At 42.6% G+C, this 26,374-nt stretch overlaps 2 protein-coding genes across 4 annotated transcripts in view; both read left to right on the forward strand.

Annotated features, from left to right (window-relative positions):
* The window catches only part of LOC118386178 (ankyrin repeat domain-containing protein 10-like), a 31,225-nt gene extending 25,599 nt beyond the window's left edge, over positions 1–5,626 (forward strand). The window contains exons 4-5 of the mRNA XM_035773682.2: positions 1,283–1,551; positions 4,588–5,626. Of these exons, the coding sequence (XP_035629575.1) occupies positions 1,283–1,551; positions 4,588–4,871 (553 nt within the window). The 3' untranslated portion in view covers positions 4,872–5,626. The remainder of the gene's footprint in view (positions 1–1,282; positions 1,552–4,587) is intronic.
* Positions 5,627–18,267: 12,641 nt separating this feature from the next.
* LOC118386183 (ubiquitin-conjugating enzyme E2 A-like) lies at positions 18,268–26,081 on the forward strand. 3 transcript variants are annotated; one of them, XM_035773693.2, is made up of 7 exons: positions 18,268–18,594; positions 19,197–19,319; positions 20,183–20,263; positions 24,584–24,609; positions 24,885–24,974; positions 25,067–25,155; positions 25,407–26,081. In XM_035773693.2, the coding sequence occupies exons 1-7, from the start codon at positions 18,551–18,553 to the stop codon at positions 25,533–25,535; spliced, it is 582 nt and encodes a 193-aa protein (XP_035629586.1). In that variant the 5' UTR covers positions 18,268–18,550; the 3' UTR covers positions 25,536–26,081. The 3 variants fall into 3 exon arrangements, with proteins under 3 accessions (XP_035629586.1, XP_035629587.1, XP_035629589.1); XM_035773696.2 differs by lacking the exon at positions 18,268–18,594 and adding an exon at positions 19,427–19,470 and having other exon boundaries at positions 19,209–19,319; XM_035773694.2 differs by lacking the exon at positions 19,197–19,319 and having other exon boundaries at positions 18,316–18,594.
* Positions 26,082–26,374: the final 293 nt, after the last annotated feature.

Raw genomic sequence — 26,374 nt, forward strand, 5'->3', positions numbered from 1 at the left:
TATAGTGGCAACAGGAAATGACTAAACAGACTATCTGTTATGCACACGCCTGAATCTGAGACCAAATCAACCATAGGTCTTTTTGGTGTCTGCTGTGATACCAACATGAAGGGTGGTTGTTTTCTTAACCTTTATTGGTTCCTTCTGATTGGATGCCGGCTGCTTTGACATTGAAAACAGACAATCTTTTTTCTTCCTCTTCTTAAACAGTGAGTGCCACTGTAGAGCTCCAACATATTGTCTAATTTTTGCTTTTCTCTCCTGGAAGAAAGGACATCTTTCATCATCCCTGTTCCTTGAAGATTACTCTGCTGAATCTCTTTTCTTCTCTCTTATGCTTTTCCATTTTTATCCCTGTCTTCTTTGTCTCTTCTTCCATCTGCATCAAATCATGAACATGGATGTACTGAAAAAAAAAAACTAGCTTTCCCTGTGACCGATGAATGAGTTGGAGGACCCTGAAGCCTGTCTTGAGGACTGCCTTTGGACCAAATAAGCAGAACTTTGGTCCTGTGTTGCCAGTCTCTACTCACTTTAGCAAGAATTTAACTATTATTCAGCTTTTTTTAGAGACACTTTGTTAGCTTCACACACACACACACCCACTCACTCATATTTACGTCTCATACACACACATACATGCACATACATTTTCTGCAAGGTGGACTTGATGACTTGATACTATGATTTTGACCCTGTTCAACCTCTCTGTAGCTGAAAATCAAGTGCTGTTTTCAGAACACCACCTAGTGTAACTTTTCCTCTTTTTGACTATTATATATTTCTTTGAGGTCACCGTCAATCTGAATGAACTTGTCCGTTATCTCCAAGAATGTGCATTTCTGCCACTCAATGTTTTGCATCTTTGAAATGTATCAACATTTCTGGGATGTGGGAATGACTTTGGTCTCCTGATTCAGACATTTTTTAAATGTGTGCATATTGATAGTTATTTATCATGTTCTCTTGCAGTAGACAGCTCTACATTTTCATTTAAAAAAAGATGAGATTTTTATTTCCAGATGCACTTAATTTCAGGGAAAAAAATATCTAAAGGGATCAGTTGTCATCTCTCCCTCAAAGAGATAATGGTATTGTAGATGTGCAAGGTTAGTGTAATAGAGGCAGTCAGGGATGTGTGTGCGTGTGTGTGCGTGTGTGCGTGTGTGTGTGTGTGCGTGTGTGCGTGTGTGCGTGTGTGCGTGTGTGTGTGTGTGTGTGAGAGATCCCTGACTATGGCCGGGCGTAGGTTTCTCTAATGCTCTCTTCTCTTATTGCGCAGTATGAGGAACGCTAGTGGGCTGTCCGCCGCTGACCTGGCCCATGCCCAGGGGTTCCGCGAATGTGCTGAGATGCTCTCCAATGCGCAGAACCTGCAGCAGAACCTGACCCAGACCCAGTTTAACGGCTTCTGTCTGAACGATACCACCCAGAACGGAGGCCACTCCCACCCTCTCATCCTAGGGCGGAGCCTCCTTAACGGGGCACCCAATAGAAAGAGATCGTTTGATAACATGGAAGCCAATCAAATCAAGAAGGCCAGAACTGACGGTAGATTTTTGCAGTTTTAATACTCTGTAAAAAATAACTTCAATTTGCGAGGGATTATTAACGTATTCAAGTAACCTTTTTTTTAATGAGCAAGAGTTTTAGGGTGATTCATCTCCTGACTATGGTTGCAAAGAGAACTGGTAATTTACCAAAGTTACCGGCATCTTCTGCAATCTGGTCATTTTGCTAATTTATACTTTTTAAAAAATGTATTCATGTTCAGCTCTGGAAAAAATTGAGACCACTGCAACATGATCAGTTACTCTGGTTTTACTATTTATAGGTATGTGTTTGGGTAAAATGAACATTTTGTTTTATTCTATAAACTACTGATTTACTTTTTTCACCACCAGTTTAGAGCCAAAATGTTTACAACAAAGACTTATTGACATAGTAAAATAAGTGTGTAAAATATACAGTACCAGTCAAAAGTTTGGACACACCTACTCATTCAAGTTTTTTTCTTAATTTTTACTATTTTCTACATTGTATACTAATAGTGAATACATCAACACTATGAAATGACATATCGAATCATGTAGTAACCAAAAAAGGTTTAAACAAATCAAAATATATTTGATATTTTTCAATGTAGCCACCCTTGGAACACTCTTGGTATTCTCTCAATCAGATTCATGAGGAATGCATTTGAATTAACTGGTGTGCCTTGATAAAAGTTAATTTGTGGAATTGATTTATTTGATGCGTTTGAGCCAATAAGTTGTGTTGTGACAAGGTAGGGGTGGTAAACAGAAGATTGCCCTATTTGTTTAAGAGACCAAGTCCATATTAATGCTCAAATAAGCAAAGAGAAACAACAATAATAAGCAAAGAGAAACAACAATTCATTGTTACTTTAAGACATGAAGGTCCATCAATCCTTAACATTTCAAGAACTTTGAAAGTTTCTTCAAGTGCAGTTGCAAAAACCATCTAGCGCTATGATGAAACTGGCTCTCATGAGGACCACCAAATGGAAAGGAAGACCCAGAGTTACCTCTGCTGCAAAAGACAAGTTAATTAGAGTTAACTGCACCTCTGATTTGCAGCACAAATGAATGCTTCACAGAGTTCAAGTAACAGACCAAACACATCAACTGTTCAGAGGACACTGTGTACAGTTTTTATTTATTTTTTATTTCACCTTTATTAAACCAGGTAGGCCAGTTAAGGACAAGTTCTCATTTACAACTGCGACCTGGCCAAAATAGAGCAAAGCAGTGCAACACAAACAACATATTTTAAGTCAGAACCGTCCAGAGTAGTGATCGGTTGAAGAGCATGCATTTAGTTTTGCTTGCATTTAAGAGCAGTTGGAGGCCACGAAGGAGTGTTGTATGTCATTAAAGCTCATCTGGATGTTTATCAGACTTTCATGGTTGAATTGCTGCAAAGAAACCACTACTGAAGGACACCAATAATAAGAAGACACGATCAATGGTCATTAGACCGGTGGAAATCTGTCGTTTTGATCTGGAGTCCAGATTTGATGTTTTTTGTTCCAACTTCTGTGTCTTTGTGAGACGCAGAGTAGGTGAACGAATTATCTCTGCATGTGTGGTTCCCACCGTGCAACATGGTGGTGGTGTGGGGGTGCTTTGCTGGTGACACTGTCTGTGATTTATTTAGAATTCAAGGCACACTTAACCAGCATGGCTACATGAGCATTCTGCAGCGACACGCCATCCCATCTGCTTTGCGCATAGTGGGACTATCATTTGTTTTTCAACAGGACAATGACCCAAAACGCACCACCAGGCTGTGTAAGGGCTATTTGGCCAAGGAGAGTGGAGTGCTGCATCAGATGACCTGGCTTCCACTATCACCCAACCTTAACCCAATTGAGATGGTTTGGGATGAGTTGGACCGCAGAGTGAAGGAAAAGCAGCCAACAAGTGCTCAGCATATGTGGGAACTCCAAGACTTTTTGGAAAATCGTTCCTCGTGAAGCTGGTTAAGAGAATGCCAAGAGTGTGCAAAGCTTAACACTTTTTTTGGTTACTACATGATTCCATTTTGTGTTATTTCATAGTTTTAAAGTCTTCGCTATTATTCTACAATGTAGAAAATATTTCAAATAAAGAAAACCTCTTGAAAAACCCACACCATGGGTGTCCAAACTTTTGACTGGATGTATATATTAGGGATATTTCATGCTGAAGCCCTCATTTAAAACCAATGGTATTCACTAAGTTGATGGGTTATATTTAGGATAATGTTTACAGCTTTGTCATACCCTTTTTGTTTGAAAATCATCTTATTTTATATATGTTTGTTGGCCAGAGATGGACACCTGTGGTAATCTGAAGTACCCAAAAAAGGTCACTAGATGTCACCTGATCAAATAAAATACTTTAAGTTACCAAAATGTTGGTAAACTTTTGAAAGTTTCCAGTAGTATAGCATCCATTTGCAGCCCTATTCCTGACTGAATGTTCTCCTCACCTAATTATGCGTAATAAAGCAAAGAGTGTCATAAAACCTTTCCGATTCTAAAATCCTGTTGTAAAACCATGATTAAACTGGCCGAGCCCATATGAGAACCTGGTAGAATACATTGTTTACTTAATTGTGCAGAGTTATAATGAGCAGTATGAGGAAGAAGGGGGTGGCAGGGGACTTATCCTTTGCTGTTTGCCAGGCCTCTGAGGTTGACATGTAAAAGCATCTGCTTGTTTTATTAGACTTCTGCAAACTCTGGAGCAGAGTTTTGAGCTGTTGCCAGGAAGTTGAAGGCTGTAAGGGAATCAGAAAATGGGGCAGTGGCTGATTTAAAAAATAAAAATATATATTTTTTTAAAGTATTTTATTTTTATTGCTTAATGATAAAGCCTAAAATTGGACATTGGACTTGCTGAGTAAGGTTGATTATTCTAAAATGCTAAATACCAGTGTCTCCCCTTCTGCCCAGACAGCCTGTGCATGATGGAATGGCCTCTTTGGGACTGTAGAGTATTCTGACCTGTATGTCATTGTATTCTTATTTAGTTGTATTCTAGATGGTAGCCCAACATGCTTATCCACTGCTCTAACTAGGTATGGGCCTGCCGCTGGAGATGCTGAATGGGTCGGTCTGCGGCGTCGGAGAGTTCCTGATGGAGAGCATACACCAGGAGAGCATGGAGTCAGCGCCACCGGCAGTGAGCTCAGGTGGGCCAGGACCCTTGGCGTTTGGGATGAATGGGTCTGCGCCGGTGCCAGGCCTGGTGGACCAGGGGGGAGTGGAGGTGTCCACAACGGCCCCTAAGGAGCTGGAGATCTTCACTGTGGCCTCCATGCAGATCCCCTGTCGCTGCACTAACTCCTATGCCTACCTGTAGAGACCTTAGAGTGCATGTATTGAGTTGAGTGTTGACCCTCCTAGTCATTGTATCTTGGTAGAATGTCCATCAGGCATCAATTTTAGTGCCATTGTTGGGTTCTTGGCATGATAATGATATATTTCCGGGTTCTAGAAATAAAGGCATAAATAGTTAATTTATTGTATTCTACATACATGTTAAGAAATCCATTGCCTTGCTACCATACTTAATTGATAGAGAAACATTAGTTTTATGTTTTGTTGTTATACCAGGTTCTTTGAATGATCCACACAATTCTTGTTAAATAATCTTGTGTTTTTGGCAAAGCCCCTTAGGATGAGTGACTTCTGTTTTGCACAAGTATCCCTCCACACCCTACATTGCCCAATGATAACTGTAATAATGTTGTAAAATTCTAATCTACATTCCTTTGATGTAGAAACGCCCATACCTTGGGAACAACTTACTGAAACCAGCCTCACTTGGTTTCCGGAGAAGAATAGGGAGAAGATTAGACTTCGGTTAGTTCAAATCCTAGAGGCTGCACTGAAGTTTCCCTCCACATCTTGAATATGCAATGGCGGAATTCTGACCTTTACGAAGTTAGACCAGTGGTTCCCAACTGTTTTTTAACCGTGGCACACCTTGATGGGATAGCATTTCACTATTAATTTATTTAGTGGTCATGACCTCTTATTTTATCTGATCCATACACCAAATCTATTTTCTGTGACAAACGTTTTTTATACATTAAATATGGTTTGTTTGAAATAGTTCCTTACTCATGATTGTTATTGTGTGTGTGTACTAGAGGTCTTCGTGAATCCAGCTGGACACGAATCCCCGAGACCAGATCTGGGATGCAACCGTGTCCGGGTCGAGAATTCTTAATAATATGAGGGTCTGGGTCGGCTCTGATAGGATTGCCTTGGGTATGTGTCATTTTTAACTGACTTGCTAGGACCCACATACATTCGAACACGAATGCTGCAGTAGAGCGCGAGACAGAAGTTGTATCATTTTTGCTGCTGCTCTTTGTTTTTCATGAGAGTGGTACGTGTAGCTTGTTGTTGGCCAATCATAAGAGCCAATGTATGCTTGGTCCGAAAATGTGGTCAAGGCATCATATGGCCAAATTGAGCTCTGTACCACATCGCCGTGCGCCACTCAAATGCGGAGGTCTCGGTATAGCGCCGCGTTGACTGATTGGTTGACTGTAGTTGAGGGCGGGAGGTCCTGTATAAACACAAACTGACTTCCTTGACAACTTCCTTCACTACAGCGCTGCGAGTTGTTTGTAACTGTAGAACGGGAAAGCGTATGCAGCATCAAATAGTGTAGCTTGCGATCTTAACTAGCTTCTCCCGGTTTGATGCAGTCAATAGGTACCAGTACTTAATCATATATGATGATACATAACCTAGCTATGGCAGCGATTAGTCTACTATAGCTCAAGTCGGATTGGTTGGTTGCGGTCTCTCCCGCCACTGTTCCTGTGTTGCTCATTCACGCACACTCACAGTAGCCTACCACACAACATGGCCCCTGCTATAGCATCATTACTCTACCTCTTCCCTTGCGCTTTATCAGCTCCGGTAAATAAAGTAGCTTAAAAATGTACTTGTCTGTTGCTTCAGGACCGGGTCTGTATCGATCTGGTCTATACCGAACGGGTCTAGTTGTCCTCGATTCTGTTCAGGACGGGTCCCTATATAGTTGTATTTTATTTATGCATATCGGGTCCGGATGGGAAACCCCAGGTCCATTTTAGAATGGACCCGCGAAGGCCTCTACCGGTTTAAGAGCGTCCCCGAATCTGCACCAGAAATAACAAAATGTAGCACTGGTTAAATGTGTATTTTAGTTTTTAACGGTTTGCGCTACAAACAGGCGGGTTTCTGCATTATAAAGGTGCAACCAAGGACACAAAGCCATGCTCTGTTTGTTTCTATAGCACAGGCTGTGGTATAGCTAAGCTCAGAGCCATATAGTAGGAATTAAATGACTCCGGCTAAATTTAATCAGACTTTCCTGTTTTAATGGTTTTCACAGACTAAGTACAGTGATATACAAATTATATAACCGACACTAGTGCGCCAAAGTAAAAATGCCATGTGCATTCCACAGGTCCCGTTTTATAAGTGCGTGTTAAACATCGGTTGGGGGCCACTGAGTTAAGACATCCAGTACTGCATTTAGTGGTACTAATGTTGTTGCACCACTTTGGCCAATAAGGGGATAAAGACATCATCTCATGTCAGAATGAAGAGACTACTAGAGGATGTTCCTCCCCTTAAAGTAAAAATAAGGGAAAGCATATTTTGTTTTATCTGTGTTTTCTTTTATTCCCCATGAGAAAATCTACCTTTTTGGAAATTTCTGGTGGTGACTCTGTCTCATAGCTATTTTTTTTATACAAGAACTCCCTTGTTATGCCAAAGCATATCTTTACGTTAATGTTTAAAGTACATACATCTTTACTGTGCAGCTTTTCTGTATTATGTGAGCTTTTAGGTATTTCCAAGGTGTGCTATATGGCCTGACCCTGTCCTATTAGCTCGCAGACTGGAGACTTTGGTTGAATTAGCCCCTCCTAGTGCCCTCATTCTACTTTTCTAGGAAAGGACTTTGTACGCGTTTCTGTACGCTTTTCTGTATAGCCTATCTATTGTGTCTGGTGTTAAATGGTGTGAGTTTATTTGGACTGTTTTTCTATGTTTTTGCAGCTTTATTTGGCTTGTGTTTTGTTGTATTGCTTTGCTAACTACAGTAATGACAAAATGTAGACGTTGTGTGTAGACGTCTATGACAAATGAGCGTGATTAGTAGTGCTACAATTTTTATAAAGCAAGGCAAAGCTACTCTTGCCTAAGGCAATTTTTTAAGAAGGAAAAATAGGAACCTTCATAAATGTATTGGTCACAAACTTTAAATCCCTCCCTGCATACATCTGCTTCATTACATTTTTCGGTCGAGCAATCCGCTCAGCAGTACTATTCAGTCTGTACAGAATCACAAATGTTCATGAGTAGATGGCATATATTCATGCAAATTAGAGCTGACGCTCAGTGTGGAGTAGTTTTGTACGGTTTAAACTCATTAAAAGGTAATTATTTTGAATAAAATTATGATGGTGGGGCTATGATTTTTCTCTTAATTTGTTAATTTTTTGTGTGCATGAGAATGTATCTACAATCGTCTGAAAACACAGAAGCAATATTATTTCATATTTTCTATAGTTCACCTGAATATCTGAGTAATTTGGTGCCCTCTAGTGATATTGAGAAGGCTGTGCAGGCCCTCAATTGTGCTGTCTCATTTCTAAAGATTATGCTGTCATTTAGACTTTCTTGGCATAATGGCTAAACCAATGGGAGCGGGAAGGGGGTGGAACTAGGGGTGCGTTCGTAAATTCACTCTGGCTATCTACTCCGATTTCAGAGCACTCTCATCTGAGTGTGCAGAATAATTTATGAATTTATGAATGCTCAACACCCGTTGATTATGGCTGGTGTCAGTAAACGTCTGCAAAAAAGCACAATTAAGTTGTTGCCAGCAGCACAGTTAGTCGCCAACACTCTGCATAACATGGAAACAGCCTAACCAGCTCTGCTAGTGCGAGTAAAATGGAGTGAGATGTGCTCTCATTTGTGTCTGGAAGTAGCTAGCCAACATTAGCCAGTTAGCTTGGAAGCTTGACTAAAGATGTTAAGTCAGAACGCTCGGGTCAACCCTACTCCTCTGCCAGATCTTACACTGTGCGCTCTGAACGCTCAGAGAGCAAAACTCTCTGAATTTACGAACGGGCAATTTGACAACGCTCTGAATTTACGAACTCCCAGATCCGTATAGCTCCAGAATGAATCTACGAACAAATCCCTAGTGCAGCCGCGAGCAGGGTTTGTGTGTCGATGTACAGTGATGTATCAAATCAAATAAATCAAATCAAATTTTATTTGTCACATACACATGGTTAGCAGATGTTAATGCGAGTGTAGCGAAATGCTTGTGCTTCTAGTTCCGACAATGCAGTGATAACCAACAAGTAATCTAACTAACAATTCCAAAACTACTGTCTTATACACAGTGTAAGGGGATAAAGAATATGTACATAAGGATATATGAATGAGTGATGGTACAGAGCAGCATACAGTAGATGGTATCGAGTACAGTATATACATATGAGATGAGTATGTAGACAAAGTAAACAAAGTGGCATAGTTAAAGTGGCTAGTGATACATGTATTACATAAGGATGCAGTCGATGATGTAGAGTACAGTATATACGTATGCATATGAGATGAATAATGTAGGGTAAGTAACATTATATAAGGTAGCATTGTTTAAAGTGGCTAGTGATATATTTACATCATTTCCCATCAATTCCCATTATTAAAGTGGCTGGAGTTGGGTCAGTGTCAATGACAGTGTGTTGGCAGCAGCCACTCAATGTTAGTAGTGGCTGTTTAACAGTCTGATGGCCTTGAGATAGAAGCTGTTTTTCAGTCTCTCGGTCCCAGCTTTGATGCACCTGTACTGACCTCGCCTTCTGGATGATAGCGGGGTAAACAGGCAGTGGTTCGGGTGGTTGATGTCCTTGATGATCTTTATGGCCTTCCTGTAACATCGGGTGGTGTAGGTGTCCTGGAGGGCAGGTAGTTTGCCCCCGGTGATGCGTTGTGCAGACCTCGCTACCCTCTGGAGAGCCTTACGGTTGAGGGCGGAGCAGTTGCCATACCAGGCGGGGATACAGCCCGCCAGGATGCTCTCGATTGTGCATCTGTAGAAGTTTGTGAGTGCTTTTGGTGACAAGCCGAATTTCTTCAGCCTCCTGAGGTTGAAGAGGCGCTGCTGCGCCTTCTTCACGACGCTGTCAGTGTGAGTGGACCAATTCAGTTTGTCTGTGACGTGTATGCCGAGGAACTTAAAACTTGCTACCCTCTCCACTACTGTTCCATCGATGTGGATAGGGGGGTGTTCCCTCTGCTGTTTCCTGAAGTCCACAATCATCTCCTTAGTTTTGTTGACGTTGAGTGTGAGGTTATTTTCCTGACACCACACTCCGAGGGCCCTCACCTCCTCCCTGTAGGCCGTCTCGTCGTTGTTGGTAATCAAGCCTACCACTGTTGTGTCGTCCGCAAACTTGATGATTGAGTTGGAGGCGTGCGTGGCCACGCAGTCGTGGGTGAACAGGGAGTACAGGAGAGGGCTCAGAACGCACCCTTGTGGGGCCCCGTGTTGAGGATCAGCGGGGAGGAGATGTTGTTGCCTACCCTCACCACCTGGGGGCGGCCCGTCAGGAAGTCCAGTACCCAGTTGCACAGGGCGGGGTCGAGACCCAGGGTCTCGAGCTTGATGACGAGCTTGGAGGGTACTATGGTGTTGAATGCCGAGCTGTAGTCGATGAACAGCATTCTCACGTAGGTATTCCTCTTGTCCAGGTGGGTTAGGGCAGTGTGCAGTGTGGTTGAGATTGCATCGTCTGTGGACCTATTTGGGCGGTAAGCAAATTGGAGTGGGTCTCTAGGGTGTCAGGTAGGGTGGAGGTGATATGGTCCTTGACTAGTCTCTCAAAGCACTTCATGATGACGGAAGTGAGTGCTACGGGGCGGTAGTCGTTTAGCTCAGTTACCTTAGCTTTCTTGGGAACAGGAACAATGGTGGCCCTCTTGAAGCATGTGGGAACAGCAGACTGGTATAGGGATTGATTGAATATGTCCGTAAACACACCGGCCAGCTGGTCTGCGCATGCTCTGAGGGCGCGGCTGGGGATGCCGTCTGGGCCTGCAGCCTTGCGAGGGTTAACACGTTTATGTCTTACTCACCTCGGCTGCAGTGAAGGAGAGACCGCATGTTTTCGTTGCAGGCCGTGTCAGTGGCACTGTATTGTCCTCAAAGCGGGCAAAAAAGTTATTTAGTCTGCCTGGGAGCAAGACATCCTGGTCCGTGATTGGGCTGGGTTTCTTCTTGTAGTCCGTGATTGACTGTAGACCCTGCCACATGCCTCTTGTGTCTGAGCCATTGAATTGAGATTCCACTTTGTCTCTGTGCTGACGCTTAGCTTGTTTAATAGCCTTGCGGAGGGAATAGCTGCACTGTTTGTATTCGGTCATGTTGCCGGACACCTTGCCCTGATTAAAAGCAGTGGTTCGTGCTTTCAGTTTCACGCGAATGCTGCCATCAATCAACGGTTTCTGGTTAGGGAATGTTTTTATCGTTGCTATGGGAACGACATCTTCGACGCACGTTCTAATGAACTCGCACACCGAATCAGCGTATTCGTCAATATTTTTATCTGACGCAATACGAAACATGTCCCAGTCCACGTGATGGAAGCAGTCTTGGAGTGTGGAGTCAGCTTGGTCTGACCAGCGTTGGACAGACCTCAGCGTGGGAGCCTCTTGTTTGAGTTTCTGCCTGTAGGCAGGGATCAGCAAATGGAGTCGTGGTCAGCTTTTCCGAAAGGGGGCGGGGCAGGGCCTTATATGCGTCGCGGAAGTTAGAGTAACAATGATCCAAGGTTTTACCACCCCTGGTTGCGCAATCGATATGCTGATAAAATTTAGGGAGTCTTGTTTTCAGATTAGCTTTGTTAAAATCCCCAGCTACAATGAATGCAGCCTCCGGATAAATGGTTTCCAGTTTGCAAAGAGTTAAATAAAGTTCGTTCAGAGCCATCGATGTGTCTGCTTCGGGGGGATATATACGGCTGTGATTATAATCAAAGAGAATTCTCTTGGAAGATAATGCGGTCTACATTTGATTGTGAGGAATTCTAAATCAGGTGAACAGAAGGATTTGAGTTCCTGTATGTTTCCTTCATCACACCATGTCTCGTTAGTCATGAGGCATACGCCCCCGCCACTCTTCTTACCAGAAAGATGTTTGTTTCTGTCGGCGCGATGCGTGGAGAAACCCGTTGGCTGCACCGCATCGGATAGCGTCTTCCCAGTGAGCCATGTTTCCGTGAAGCAGAGAACGTTGCAGTCTCTGATGTCCCTCTGGAATGCCACCCTTGCTCGGATTTCGTCAACCTTGTTGTCAAGAGACTGGACATTGGCAAGAAGAATGCTGGGGAGTGGTGCGCGATGTGCCCTTGTTCGGAGTCTGACCAGAAGACCGCCTCGTTTCCCTCTTTTTCGGAGTCGTTTTCTTGGGTCGCTGCATGCGATCCATTCCGTTGTCCTGTTTCTAAGGCAGAACACAGGATCCGCGTCGCGGAAAACATATTCTTGGTCGTACTGATGGTGAGTTGACGCTGATCTTATATTCAGTAGTTCTTCTCGACTGTATGTAATGAAACCTAAGATGACCTGGGGTACTAATGTAAGAAATAACACGTAAAAAAACAAAAAACTGCATAGTTTCCTAGGAACGCGAAGCGAGGCGGCCATCTCTGTCGGCGCCGGACACAAGATCGTGAGGTTCACTGGAACCTATTTGGCAATCTGTAGTCAGGTTTTCCGTTTCTGAAATGTTCATCTCCATCAGTAATAGTTGTGCAAAATCAATTCTTAAATCTTTGCTCATCTGTGAGTAGGAAGTTTGGCCCCGCACTGGCAAAACCAGCATTTAAATTATTTGACCAGGTTTAGGGTGTGAGGGGACCCGGTCGAGCGGCTCTACCATCGCCCCCGCCGACATCGTACACCACCACGTCTACAGGGATACAGCGAAGCACTTGGTGGCTACTGGTAACGCAGGCAGCCAGGTGGAACACCAGACGTCGGTGAAGGCAGAGCAGCAGTACTACCATCAGCAGTATAACCATGCCCTGTTCAGCACCAACCTCCTCTACCACGGCTCCTAAGGAGTTGGAAGGACCCCGTTGTCAGGTCGTCCCTCAGTTTGCCTGTCATTTATGCTTGAGGTAAACAAGCATTGATATGCCTTAAAACCATGGAGTGAGAGGTTCCTTTTTCATATGGTCATTGTGATTTTTTACATATATATTTTTAATGTAAAGGGAAGGCCCATCCCTCTTCTAAAGGGTATAGTTTTTGGATATGAAATGTTCTGTAAAACAGTAACTTGTTTTTGTGATAGTTTTGTAATGTGAAAGTTGATTTCGAGTGATTAAAGAAAAAGCTAGAGTAAATGCATATAATGCATTATCTTTTGATTTTCAACTTAATGTTTCTACTTAAAAAAAAACTGTGTTCAGTTATCCTGTAATTAGTCATGTACTGTTATTTTACCCATTGATCTTGTTCTGGGGCTAAAACTAGTCTGAATGTAAATTCAAGTGATATGTTATGTCAGATGTATTTTCTTTCTGAGTAATGAAATAATGCCTCAACCTCTAATGTTTGAAGAATGTCTTGGAGTTAGGTTCTTTGTTTTGTCATCCTCATTCATCTCTATCCTGATGATAATTAAATATGAGATCACCTTAAAAGCACATTGGGATGTGATTCTTCAAATTGTCAGAACATGTGACTGCTCCTTCCTACACTAATGTATGGGGAACAATACGGTATGCTATGAAAATGGAATACAGGACTTTTGTCTTGAACTACTATCCTGTATCATTTACGCCTCATAAAGCTTGAATATGTGAGTTGGCTGGATGTCCTTTGGGCGGTAGACCATTCTTGATATACACAGGAAACTGTCGAGCGTGTTCTAACGTACTTACATTTTTTGTCTTTCCCATTCACCCTTAGAATGGTACACAATCCATCCATGTCTGTTGTTTTCAAAGGTTAAGAAGGATTTTTAAGACGTCTCCTCTTCATCTACACTGATTGCAGTTGATTTAATAAGTAACGTCAATAAGGGATCAGAGTTTACATGGTCAGTCTGTTATGGAAAGAGTAGGTGTTCTTAATGTTTGTGCAGTGTGTATTTCCTCCCATAGTTTATCCAATAAGTAAACTGAAATTCATGTTCCAATTTTTCACATTGGGAATTGCAATGAACTTTTTGTATTGAGTGAACTGAACCTTACCCTGTGTGCACTGGGGCCTCTGTTGAATTGCACGTGTCATAACCCATTTGTTAAATTGTTGTTTAGAGTTGTACTCAATTGAACCAATAATTACTGCAATATGTCTGTGTTTTGCATTATGAGTGTTATTCAACACCATAAGACCACCCAGGAGCCTGGAAACGGCATCTGCACGTGCAGTGGAAGGGAACGCCACAGACAATGGATTTACTCTATGTCCATGTGAGGTCCCATACCTGTGGTTGGGGACCATGCTCACTCCACAGTCCACACAGATGAGATGGACACAAACAATGGGGCCTTGGTTGGGCACTGGCATAATTCTCTTGAATTGTCCAGAACTTAGAATCACACACCACAGGTGAGAATTGCATGTATTTTAATTTGAATGGAGTTCCATTGACTTCAAGATCTCTTTTGCAAGGGAGCCCTGCATCTTACAATTACACAACAAATTACACAGGAAATAAGAAGGGATTACCTAAGTAAAAACCCACTTGAAAAACAATCATATTCCTCAGCAGAGGTCCTCAATCAACACTCTGAAATGCCTGAAAGGCACCGATACATACATTTGTAGAGAACTCTGAAGATTGCTCCATACATGGTGTCAGAAGAAACTACACTGAACAAAAATATAAACTCAACATGTAAAGTGTTGATCCCATGTTTTGTGAGCTGAAACAAAAGATCCCCGAAATGTTCCATGCGCACAAAAAGCTTATTTAGCTCAAATTTTAAACACACATTATTTTACATCCCTGTTAGTGAGAATTTCTCCTTTGTCAAAATAATCCATCCACCTGACAGGTGTGGCATATCAAGAAGCATATTAAACAGCATGATCATTAAACCAGGCACACCTTGTGCTGTGGACAATAAAAGGCCACTCTAAAATGTGCCATTTTGGCATAACACAATGCCACAGATGACTCAACTTTTGAGGGAGCGTGCAATTGGAATGCTGACTGCAGGAATATCCACCAGAGCTGTTGCCAGAAAATGTAATGTTAATTTCTCTACCATAAGCCACCTCCAACATCGTTTTAGAGAATTTGGCAGTACGTTCAACTGGTCTCACAACCGCAGACCACGTTTAACCACGCCAGCCCAGGACCTCCACATCCGGCCTCTTCACCTGCGGATTGTCTGAGTCCAGCCACCCAGACAGTTGAGGAAACTGGCTTTGCACAACTGAAGAATATCTGCGCAAACTGTCAGAAACTGATGCTCATTTGCGTGCTTGTCGTCTTCACCAGGGTGTTGACCTGACTGCAGTTTGGCATTGTGCCCAACTTCAGTGGGCAAATGCTCACCTTCGATGGCCACTGGCACACACACATATTGCTAACGGTTTCTCCCCGCCTTGGGTGGGGAGACTTTCTTCCTAATATCGGTTTCACAGTGGTCACAATTTGTCTGTTAACACTTCCTCTTTGCCTATGTAGAATCATTCTTTATCAGACAGGATAGAATTATATTAGTTATAATTCTACGTTAAATGTATACATTATTTAGTCATTACTGATGAAAATCCTTCAACTCCAAGACAACGCAGCAGTGGCTTCGGGACAAGTATCTGAATGTCCTTGAGTGGCCCAGCCAGAGCCTGGACTTGAACCCGATCTAACCTTTCTGGAGAGACCTGAAAATAGCGGTGCAGTGACGCTCCTCATCTAACCAACAGAGCTTAATTAAGAGGATCTGGAGAGAAGAATGGGAGAAACTCCTCAAATACAGGTGATCCAAGCTTGTAGCGCCATACTCAAGAAAACACAAGGCTGTAATCGCTGACAAAAGGTGCTTCAACAAAGTACTGAGTAAAGGGTCCGAGTACTGTAAATGTGATATTTCAGTTGTTTTGTAAAAATGTCTAAATACCTGTTTTTGCTTTGTCATGATGGGGTATTGTGTGTAGAATGATCAGGGAAAAAAACTATTTAATGAATTCTAGAACAAGCTGTAACGTAACAAAATTTGGACAAAGTCAAGGGAGTCTGTATACTTTCTGAATGCACTGTATGTCACCATAGTCTGGGGTGGCGGGTAGCCAGGTGGTTAGAGCTTTGGACTAGTAACCGAAAGGTTCCAAGATCAAATCCCCGAGCTGACAAGGTAAAAATCTGTCCTTCTGCCGCTGAACAAGGCAGTTAACCCACATTTCCTAGGCCGTCACTGAAAATAAGAATTTGTTCTTAACTGACTTGCCTAGTTAAATAAAGGTAATATACAAAAAAATGTAAGCCTAGGACAGGAAGGAACGTTGACATTCTGCTATTTAGTGAGAGGCATGTCCTACACTACCCGTCTGAAGTATTAGAACATCTACACATTCAAGGATTTTCTTTATTTTTACTATTTTCTACATTGTAGAGTAATAGAAGCCATCGCAATTATGAAATAGCACATATGGAATCATGTATACCAAAAAAGTGTGAAACAAATCCAAATATATTTTATATTTGAGATTCTTCAATTAGCCACCCTTTGCCTTGACAGTTTTGCACACGCTTTGCATTCTCTCAACCAAGCTTCACGAGCTAGTCACCTGCAATGCATTTCAATTAACAGGTGTGTCTTGTTAATTTGTGGAATTTCTTTCCTTCTTAATGTGTTTGAGCCAATCAGTTGTATTTGGTAGAAGACCAAATCCATGTTATGGCAAGAAAAGCTCAAATAAGCAAAGAGAAACAACAGTCCATTACTTTAAGTCATGGTCAGTCAATACAGAACATTTCAAAAGCTTTGAATGTTTCTTCAAGTGCAGTCGCAAACACCATCAAGTCCTATGATGAAACTGGCTCTCATGAGGACCGCCACAGGAATGGAAGACCCAGAGTTGCCTCTGTTGCAGAGGAGAAGTTCATTAGTTACCAGCCTCAGAAATTGCAGCCCAAATAAATACTTTACAGAGTTCAAGTAACAGACACATCAACATCAACTGTTCAGAGGAGACTGTGTGCATCAGGCCGTCATGGTTGAATTGTTGCAAAGAAACCACTACTGAAGGACACCAATAAGAAGAGACTTGCTTGGGCCAAGAAACACAAGCAATGGACATTAGACCGGTGGAAATTTGTCCTTTGGTCTGAAGTCCAAATTGGAGATTTTTGGTTCCAACCGCCATGTCTTTGTGAGATGCGGTGTGGGTGAACGGATGCTCTCCGCATGTGTATTTCCCACTGTAAAGCATGGAGGAGGAGGTGTTATGGTGTGGGGGTGCTTTGCTGGTGACACTGTGATTTATTTAGAATTCAATGTACACTTAACCAGCATGGCTACCACAGCATTCTGCAGTGATACACCATCCCATCTGGTTTGGGCTTAGTGGGACTATTATATGTTTTTCAACAGGACAATGACCCAAAACATCTCCAGGCTGTGTAAGAGCTATTTTACGAAGAATGAGAGTGATGGAGTGCTGCATCAGATGACCTGGCCTCCACAACCCCTGACGTCAAACAAATTGAGTTGGTTTGTGGTGAGTCGGACCGCAGAGTGAAGTAAAAGCAGCCAACAATTGCTCAGCATATGTGGGAACTCCTTCAAGACTATTGGAAAAACATTCCAGGTGAAGCTGGTTGAGAGAATGCTAAGAGTGTGCAAAGCTGTCATCACGGCAATGGGTGGCTATTTGAAGAATCTCAAATATAAAATATATTTGGATTTGTTCAACACTTTTTTGGTTACTACATGATTCCATGTGTTATTTCATAGCTTTGACGTCCTCACTATTATTCTACAATGTATAAAATAGTAAAAATAAATATAAACCCTTGAATGAGTAGGTGTTCTAAAACGTTTGACCGGAATTATAGGGGTTAAAATTGACACCTGTTTTCAATACCTTACCTTGTGAGGATAGACCGACACATCCTTTTTCGAGAAGAAAATATGAGATTGGAGAACACATTGGGAGGGCTCTTTGACCATTCCCCCATACAGAATCTTTCCAGATCTTTGATATACATAGTCTCCCTTTTTGGACTGCCCTCTTCATTTCAAACCCCAGGTTTTGAATGGGGTTCGAAGTCCAGAGACAGAGGGGCATTGCAAACTGTTGATTTTGTGGTCAATTATTATTTCATTGTAGATGTTAATGTGTGCTTGGGGTTATAGCCTTGTTGGAAGATCCACTTGCGGCCTCGGCTCAGCCTCCTGCCTGAGGCTACGAATGATTTTTTCAAAAATGTCCTAGTACTGGGTAAACTTAATGAATATGGTATTCCTCTCCGCTCCCTTTGTATCTGGAAAATGCCCACTATTTCACCTGTGCGAACACCCGTTTGTCACCTGTCTCCAAGACCGAGGTTCATAGCTGGAGTTTTATTTTTTACCTAACCTTACAAATGCTAACCTTACAAACGTCCCCGTAACCACGCCCCCCGTCAAACACGGTCTCAAATAAAAAATAAGGTGAGACTAAGTCAATAGATACGTATTACATCGTTTATCAATACAAATGTAATACAATAAAGCAAAATTATATTAAAACCTAAATTATCGTACGTCTCGGTTTTCTTTAGAAGACTACGAAAACGTCCCCTATTAGCTGAAGTGGTATCGCCTAATATTCCACTTACCAGCGGCTAGGGTAGGACTCGGAGGATATCGTTTCACCGAGGCGGCAGTGGAAATAAAGAGAGCTGAATGTTGTCGTAAACCCAACATTAACTAGCTATATTATAGACACTTTTGTTGTAAATAAAGCAGTACATTTGTGTTACCGTTATATATTTAGTTTACGATGTCTACTCCGGCAAGAAGACGATTGATGAGAGATTTTAAACGGTGAGATGAACATTTTTCACGGATGGTGTTATTGATGTCTGAAGAAGCTAACTAGCAAAGCTAGTCAGTGAAGGTTACCAAGCAAGCTAGCAAACGTTAACTAGCAAGTCACACAGCCGTCTGTTTCCTGACATTTTGGGGTTTACCTAGTTTACAATTCTCAAATGTGTAATGTTGCGTTTGAAAATAGCTCATGCCGAGAAAGTCGTCGAACTCTAAAACAGTCAACTACGTGAATTATTTAGCTTGCCAGCCAATACTTGGCTACAGATTAGCTAGCGAAGAAAACAACTTGGTCTCCCAATGCGAGTCACTATAGCTCACTTGCAAGTGAAACTGGGTTAGATTAACAATACGTCATAAGATTACTCAGGTTGGTTTTGCGATGTCCCGTGCTTGAATTGCATAATGTTAACCGTTACGGTTTGTGACTGACGTTTAGTTTCTTTTATGGTATATTGGCGAACACACAATTGAATGTGCATCCCGCCATAATGCGGGGTGGAAATAGGGTTTCCCCCAAAAAGTGAACAAACTACCAAAATAAAATAAACACATTTTCTGTAAAAAAATAAAATAAAACAGATCTGTTCCCTACACAGGCTCAAGGGGAACCTGGTGAGGGCGGGTCTTCCGGTGCCAGTACCCCATGCAAGTTTTCAGATGTCGAGCCTTATGTCCAAACACTTGAAAAATGGCCAAATCTTTTACATCCTTACACTCAGGTGAAAGCTCTTACTGCGTATTTTACATAACCAAGCTTCACAAGCGTAGGTAATTGCTCTTTATCAAAAAACAACAGGCCCGACAGACGTTCTTCTTGTTCACCCAGGGGATCAGACGCTGTGCATCAACCACACCAGGAATTCAATTCAGGTATTCCACCTGAACATCTGTCGTCACCCCTGAGATGACTTGGTTGACAGGTGCTCTACTGCGAAGTTCAGAACACACAAATTCTGTTGTCCGGATTCTTTCTAGGCCCACAGCAATCTTCCTCTACTCTTCAGAAATACAATTAATCAAAATAAAAACACTACTGGTCACTCTCAGACTTCCAAGCGTGTACTTCACCATTTGACACCTCAAATGGGTTTCTCACATATGCATCCTTGCTCAACAAACGCATCCCAACAAGAAGCGATTCATTATCATTCATACACGTATCCTCCAATCCAATTGTACACAATTTCCTCTTCGTTCCAGTTTTCAATACTACTGTTGTCCATTCGGAACATTTGTCTTCAACCAAATTTGCTCAACGTGCTGCTTGATTCAAACTCTGCATCCACTTCCGCCATCTTCCCACTTACGTCCCGTCCCTTCTTTGAGGTTTATTGGCAGACCACACTCATAAGGTGTGTAACCACCACCTACTGTACAGGGGAGTACGTTGAGCTAGCTAAGTAGCATTAACACTTTTATGGGCTTCTGCATTGGTTGATAATATTGCAAGTAAGAGTGAATTCAGTAATGTGTCAATTTGTAAAATAACTATCAGTTTGAAAATAGGGTTAATAAGTATATATTAGCTAGGTAGCAAGCAATTTTGACACGGAACTAAAGTTGTTTTTCTCGGGCCCCATAGGTTACAAGAAGACCCTCCGGCTGGCGTCAGTGGTGCCCCTTCCGAAAACAACATAATGGTGTGGAATGCAGTCATATTCGGGTAAGATGGCGAAGCGCAAGCGGTCAGAGGTGCACATTCAGACTGTCACAGATTTTCTGTGTAATATTATTTATAACCCCATGCTCTGGCAGCAAATATTGCAGAGTTAGGGTTCAGAAACAGCCTTTTGTCTTGGTAGTTTCAAATCATATTTTATTGGTCACATGCGCCAAAAACAACAGGCGTAGACTTTACCGTGAAGTACTTATGAGCCCATTCCCAACAATGCGGTGTTAAAAAGTAAATAGTAATAAAAATTGAGACACTACAGAGGGTAGTGCGAACGGCCCAGTACATCATTGGGGCTAAACTTCCTGTCATCCAGGACCTCTATACTAGAGGTCGAACGATTATGATTTTTCAATGCCGATTATTGGTGGACCAAAAAAGCAGATACCGACTAATCATACGATTTTTATATATATTTGTAATAATGACAATTACAACAATACTGAATGAACAATGAACCCTTTTATTTTAACTTAATATAATACATAAATAAATTATATTTAGTCTCAAATAAATAATGCAAAGAGAAGAAAGTAAAAGAAGAAAGTAAAGTAAAAGTGCAATATGTGCCATGTAGAAAAAAAGCTAATGTTTAAGTTCCTTGCTAAGAACATATGAAAGCTGGTGGTTCAATATTCCCAGTTATTCAATATTCACAGTTAAGAAGTTTTAGGTTGTAGTTATTATAGGAATTATGACGCGTCGACTATTTCTCTCTATACCATTTGTATTTCATATACCTTTGACTATTGGATGTTCTTATTGGCACTTTAGTATTGACAACCTAATCTCGGCAGTTGATCGGCTTGAATTTATAAACGGCGCTGTGCTTCAAGCATTGCTAAGAGTTGCTGGCAAACGTTGAATGAATGCTTACGAGCCTACTGCTGCCTACCACCGCTCAGATTGCTCTATAAAATATCAAATCATAGACCGAATTATAATAAACACACAGAAATACGAGCCTTTGGTCATTTAATATAGTCAAATCCGGAAACTATAATTTTGAAAACAAAGCGTTTATTCTTTCAGTGTAATAAGAAACCAATCTGTATTTTGTCGAACGGGTGGCAACCCTAAGTCAAAATATGCTGTTGTTACATTGCACAACTTTCGATGTTATGTCATAATCATGTAAAATTCTGGCAAATGAATTACGGTCTTTGTTAGTAAGAAGCACAGTTCACAATGAGCCAGGTGGCCAAACTGTTGCATATACCCTGACTCTGCTTGCATTGAATGCAAGAGAAGTGACACAATTTCCCTAGTTAATATTGCCTTCTAACATGCATTTATTTTAACTAAATATGCAGGTTTAAAAATATATACTTGTGTATTGATTTTAAGAAATGCATAGCTGTTTATGGTTAAGTACATTTGTGCAACGAATGTGCTTTTTTGGGGAATGAGCTTTTGTTAAATCATCACCCTTTTGGCAAAGTTGAAGTAGGCTGTGATTCGATGATAAATGAACATGCACCGCATTGATTATATGCAACGCAGGACAAGCTAGTTAACTACACATGGTTGATGATATTACTAGGTTAACTAGTGATTATGTTTACATTTTACATTTAAGTCATTTAGCAGACGCTCTTATCCAGAGCGACTTACAAATTGGTGCATTCACCTTATGACATCCAGTGGAACAGCCACTTTACAATAGTGCATCTAAATCTTTTAAGGGGGGGGATGAGAAGGATTACTTTATCCTATCCTAGGTATTCCTTAAAGAGGTGGGGTTTCAGGTGTCTCCGGAAGGTGGTGATTGACTCCGCTGTCCTGGCGTCGTGGGGGAGTTTGTTCCACCATTGGGGGCCAGAGCAGCGAACAGTTTTGACTGGGCTGAGCGGCAACTGTACTTCCTCAGTGGTAGGGAGGCGAGCAGGCCAGAGGTGGATGAACGCAGTGCCCTTGTTTGGGTGTAGGGCCTGATCAGAGCCTGGAGGTACTGAGGTGCCGTTCCCCTCACAGCTCCGTAGGCAAGCACCATGGTCTTGTAGCGGATGCGAGCTTCAACTGGAAGCCAGTGGAGAGAGCGGAGGAGCGGGGTGACGTGAGAGAACTTGGGAAGGTTGAACACCAGACGGGCTGCGGCGTTCTGGATGAGTTGTAGGGGTTTAATGGCACTGGCAGGGAGCCCAGCCAACAGCGAGTTGCAGTAATCCAGACAGGAGATGACAAGTGCCTGGATTAGGACCTGCGCCACTTCCTGTGTGAGGCAGGGTCGTACTCTGCGGATGTTGTAGAGCATGAACCTACAGGAACGGGCCACCGCCTTGATGTTAGTTGAGAACGACAGGGTGTTGTCCAGGATCACGCCAAGGTTCTTAGCGCTCTGGGAGGAGGACACAATGGAGTTGTCAACCGTGATGGCGAGATCATGGAACGGGCAGTCCTTCCCCGGGAGGAAGAGCAGCTCCGTCTTGCCGAGGTTCAGCTTGAGGTGGTGATCCGTCATCCACACTGATATGTCTGCCAGACATGCAGAGATGCGATTCGCCACCTGGTCATCAGAAGGGGGAAAGGAGAAGATTAATTGTGTCGTCTGCATAGCAATGATAGGAGAGACCATGTGAGGTTATGACAGAGCCAAGTGACTTGGTGTATAGCGAGAATAGGAGAGGGCCTAGAACAGAGCCCTGGGGGACACCAGTGGTGAGAGCGCGTGGTGAGGAGACAGATTATCGCCACGCCACCTGGTAGGAGCGACCTGTCAGGTAGGACGCAATCCAAGCGTGGGCCGCGCCGGAGATGCCCAACTCGGAGAGGGTGGAGAGGAGGATCTGATGGTTCACAGTATCGAAGGCAGCCGATAGGTCTAGAAGGATGAGAGAGTTAGCTTTAGCAGTGCGGAGCGCCTCCGTGATACAGAGAAGAGCAGTCTCAGTTGAATGACTAGTCTTGAAACCTGACTGATTTGGATCAAGAAGGTCATTCTGAGAGAGATAGCGGGAGAGCTGGCCAAGGACGGCACGTTCAAGAGTTTTGGAGAGAAAAGAAAGAAGGGATACTGGTCTGTAGTTGATGACATCGGAGGGATCGAGTGTAGGTTTTTTCAGAAGGGGTGCAACTCTCGCTCTCTTGAAGACTGAAGGGACGTAGCCAGCGGTCAGGGATGAGTTGATGAGCGAGGTGAGGTAAGGGAGAAGGTCTCCGGAAATGGTCTGGAGAAGAGAGGGGATAGGGTCAAGCGGGCAGGTTGTTGGGCGGCCGGCCGTCACAAGACGCGAGATTTCATCTGGAGAGAGAGGGGAGAAAGAGGTCAGAGCACAGGGTAGGGCAGTGTGAACAGAACCAGCGGTGTCGTTTGACTTAGCAAACGAGGATCGGATGTCGTCGACCTTCTTTTCAAAATGGTTGACGAAGTCATCTGTAGAGAGGGGGGAGGAGGATTCAGGAGGGAGGAGAAGGTGGCAAAGAGCTTCCTAGGGTTAGAGGCAGATGCTTGGAATTTAGAGTGGTAGAAAGTGGCTTTAGCAGCAGAGACAGAGGAGGAAAATGTAGAGAGGAGGGAGTGAAAGGATGCCAGATCTGCCAGGTCCGCAGGGAGGCGAGTTTTCCTCCATTTCCCCTCGGCTGCCTGCGGAATGTGAAGATATGTGATATGTTACGTGAAGATTGATTGTTTTTTACAAGATAAGTTTAATGCTAGCTAGCAACTTACCTTGGCTCATTGCAGCCCCAAGGTCCTTTTGACACTGCACTCGCGTAACAGGTGGTCAGCCTGCCACGCAGTTTCTTCGTGGAGTGCAATGTAATCGGCCAAAAATGCAGATTACCGATTTGTTATGAAAACTTGAAATCAGCCCTAATCGGCCATGCCGAATAATCGGTCCACCTCTAGTGTGGAGTGCAATAGAGATTGCATCATCTGTGGATCTGTTTGGGCGGTATGCAGATTTGAAGGGGTCCAGGGTGATGGTGTTGATGTGAGCCATTACCAGCTTTTCAAGGGATTTCATGGCTACAGATGTGAGTGCTATGGGGCGATAGTCATTTAGACGGTTACCATGGCATTCTTGGGTACAGGGACTATGGTGGTCTTAACGTGTAGGTATTACTGACTGGATCAGGGAGAGGTTGAACATGTCATTGTAGACACTTGCCAGCTGGTCAGCGTAGTTATTGGTAATTCTGTGAGATCAAGGTAATTTCAATACCTTTCTGGGCCAATGATCCCAAAAATGTGAAGTGATTCATCTGCTCATCACAATGTTCCTCCTTCATCTGTTAACTTATTTACGGGGAAATGAAACATTTTTCACACATACAGAGAAAACGTTTAAACATATTTATTTCCCTTTACAGCCCAGAAGGGACACCTTTTGAGGACGGTGAGTACAGCACTGTGCACCCCATTCTTTATGTTTGCATACTCTACGGAGCTACGGGTTGTGTGTGATGTAATTGTTGATTTGATCAATTTCACATAAAGTAGGCTAAAGCAGTCAATCATCAAGTTCCTGTTTTATCTACCGGCAGTGTTACAGATAATACAACACCTGTAAATGCTAAGTTTTCTAACATTCTTTGTTGCATGATAGTATGAGTGATATGAACTAGAGCCATGGTTCTAATTCTTCTTTCCACCCCATCTTTTATGTTCCAGGCACATTTAAGCTTACTGTTGAGTTCACAGAAGAATACCCTAACAAACCCCCCACAGTACGATTTGTGTCAAAGATGTTTCATCCAAATGGTATGTTGTCACAACGACAGTAGCAAAACAGCCTGATTATGGTTAGTACTGCAAAGGTTAATGTTATTTTAACCCTTCCGTTTTATTTACAGTGTATGCAGATGGCAGTATATGTCTAGACATTCTGCAGAATCGATGGAGTCCAACCTATGATGTGTCATCCATTCTTACCTCTATTCAGGTAGGCAAATATATCTTGTTTTCCATAATACATTTTATATGCCATGTATCCTCCCTTCCCTGTCAACATTTAGTCCTACTGTGACAACGCAGATTATAAAACACAACAGATGTTAGACTTCCCATACTGAACATCCTGAAGTGTCATGGTGCATGCCCGCTTTTATGTCTTGATCTCTGTGCTGTAGAAAGCCTGTCTCGTCTACTCAGTTGGCTCATTATTCATCACCTTGCTCCCTTCCCTTCTTCCAGTCTCTGCTAGACGAACCAAACCCCAACAGCCCAGCCAACAGTCAGGCGGCCCAGCTTTACCAAGAAAACAAGAGGGAGTACGAGAAGCGTGTGTCGGCCATTGTAGAACAGAGCTGGAGGGACAGTTGACCACATCCTCTCCCTTCTGGCCTTCTCTATCACCAGCGCTGAGCTGTGTGTGATGCGAGTTTGAGTAGTACGAGTTTGAGTAGTACATCTTAATTTAGATTTTTTTTGTTTCTTCCTCCATTTTAATTTGACATATTTATGCACTTTACCTGTCCCTTGTTTAAATGTTTTTTTCCTAACACGCTTGGAGTGGAGTTTTTGTTATTTTTTCTATGTCTCTCTCCTGTTTTGGCTTATCAGGGGACTTATGTGGTGAATCTTGTTTTTGTCGCCACCGTCTTCAATTGAGGACAATTTTTGGACGTCAATTACCTGCCTCCTCCCTTCCCACACTGAAATAAATTAGTTAGAATGATGTGTAATGTTTGGAAGAAATATCAATTAATCATGTTAACCTTCTTGTAGGTCCTTTCTTTGGTGTGCTTCCATTACCCTTTAATACATAAGCTCACTTTACAAAGCAGCATCTGAGCTATCAAGCTCATTACCTTTCTTTGGAAAATTGTTGCGTGTGTTCATCCTTAAACAACCTGATTCAGAACTAGACCCACATGCTTAAACCCTGTCTTTGTGTTGTGAGCTCTGTTACATGCATGACAGTGATAGTGTGTTCTTGTTCTCTGTTCAGTAAGTACTCGTATATAGAACATACATCCTGATTGTACAGATTTTGCACTGGTTGTCCACCATGTCACTTTTTCAGCAATTGTAAATAAGTCGTCAAAGCTACCTTTTAATATGACAGTAGTAATGTTTCTCTTGGCTGGTTAACCATGTGCTCCCTGCCGTAGTCATCCATCACCTCTATATTTAGCTTTCGCTATCTGGTAAATACTGTG

The sequence above is a fragment of the Oncorhynchus keta genome, chromosome 7 (assembly GCF_023373465.1).
Source record: "Oncorhynchus keta strain PuntledgeMale-10-30-2019 chromosome 7, Oket_V2, whole genome shotgun sequence".
NCBI classification, from domain to species: Eukaryota; Metazoa; Chordata; class Actinopteri; order Salmoniformes; family Salmonidae; genus Oncorhynchus; species Oncorhynchus keta.

Excerpts from the sequence above, each read along its gene's own strand:
- LOC118386183 (XM_035773693.2), top strand. The coding sequence starts at position 18,551 with ATGTCTACTCCGGCAAGAAGACGATTGATGAGAGATTTTAAACG. Across the intron at positions 20,264-24,583 it reads TGGAATGCAGTCATATTCGG|CCCAGAAGGGACACCTTTTG; the intron begins GTAAGATGGCGA and ends TTCCCTTTACAG. Across the intron at positions 24,610-24,884 it reads AGGGACACCTTTTGAGGACG|GCACATTTAAGCTTACTGTT; the intron begins GTGAGTACAGCA and ends TTTATGTTCCAG.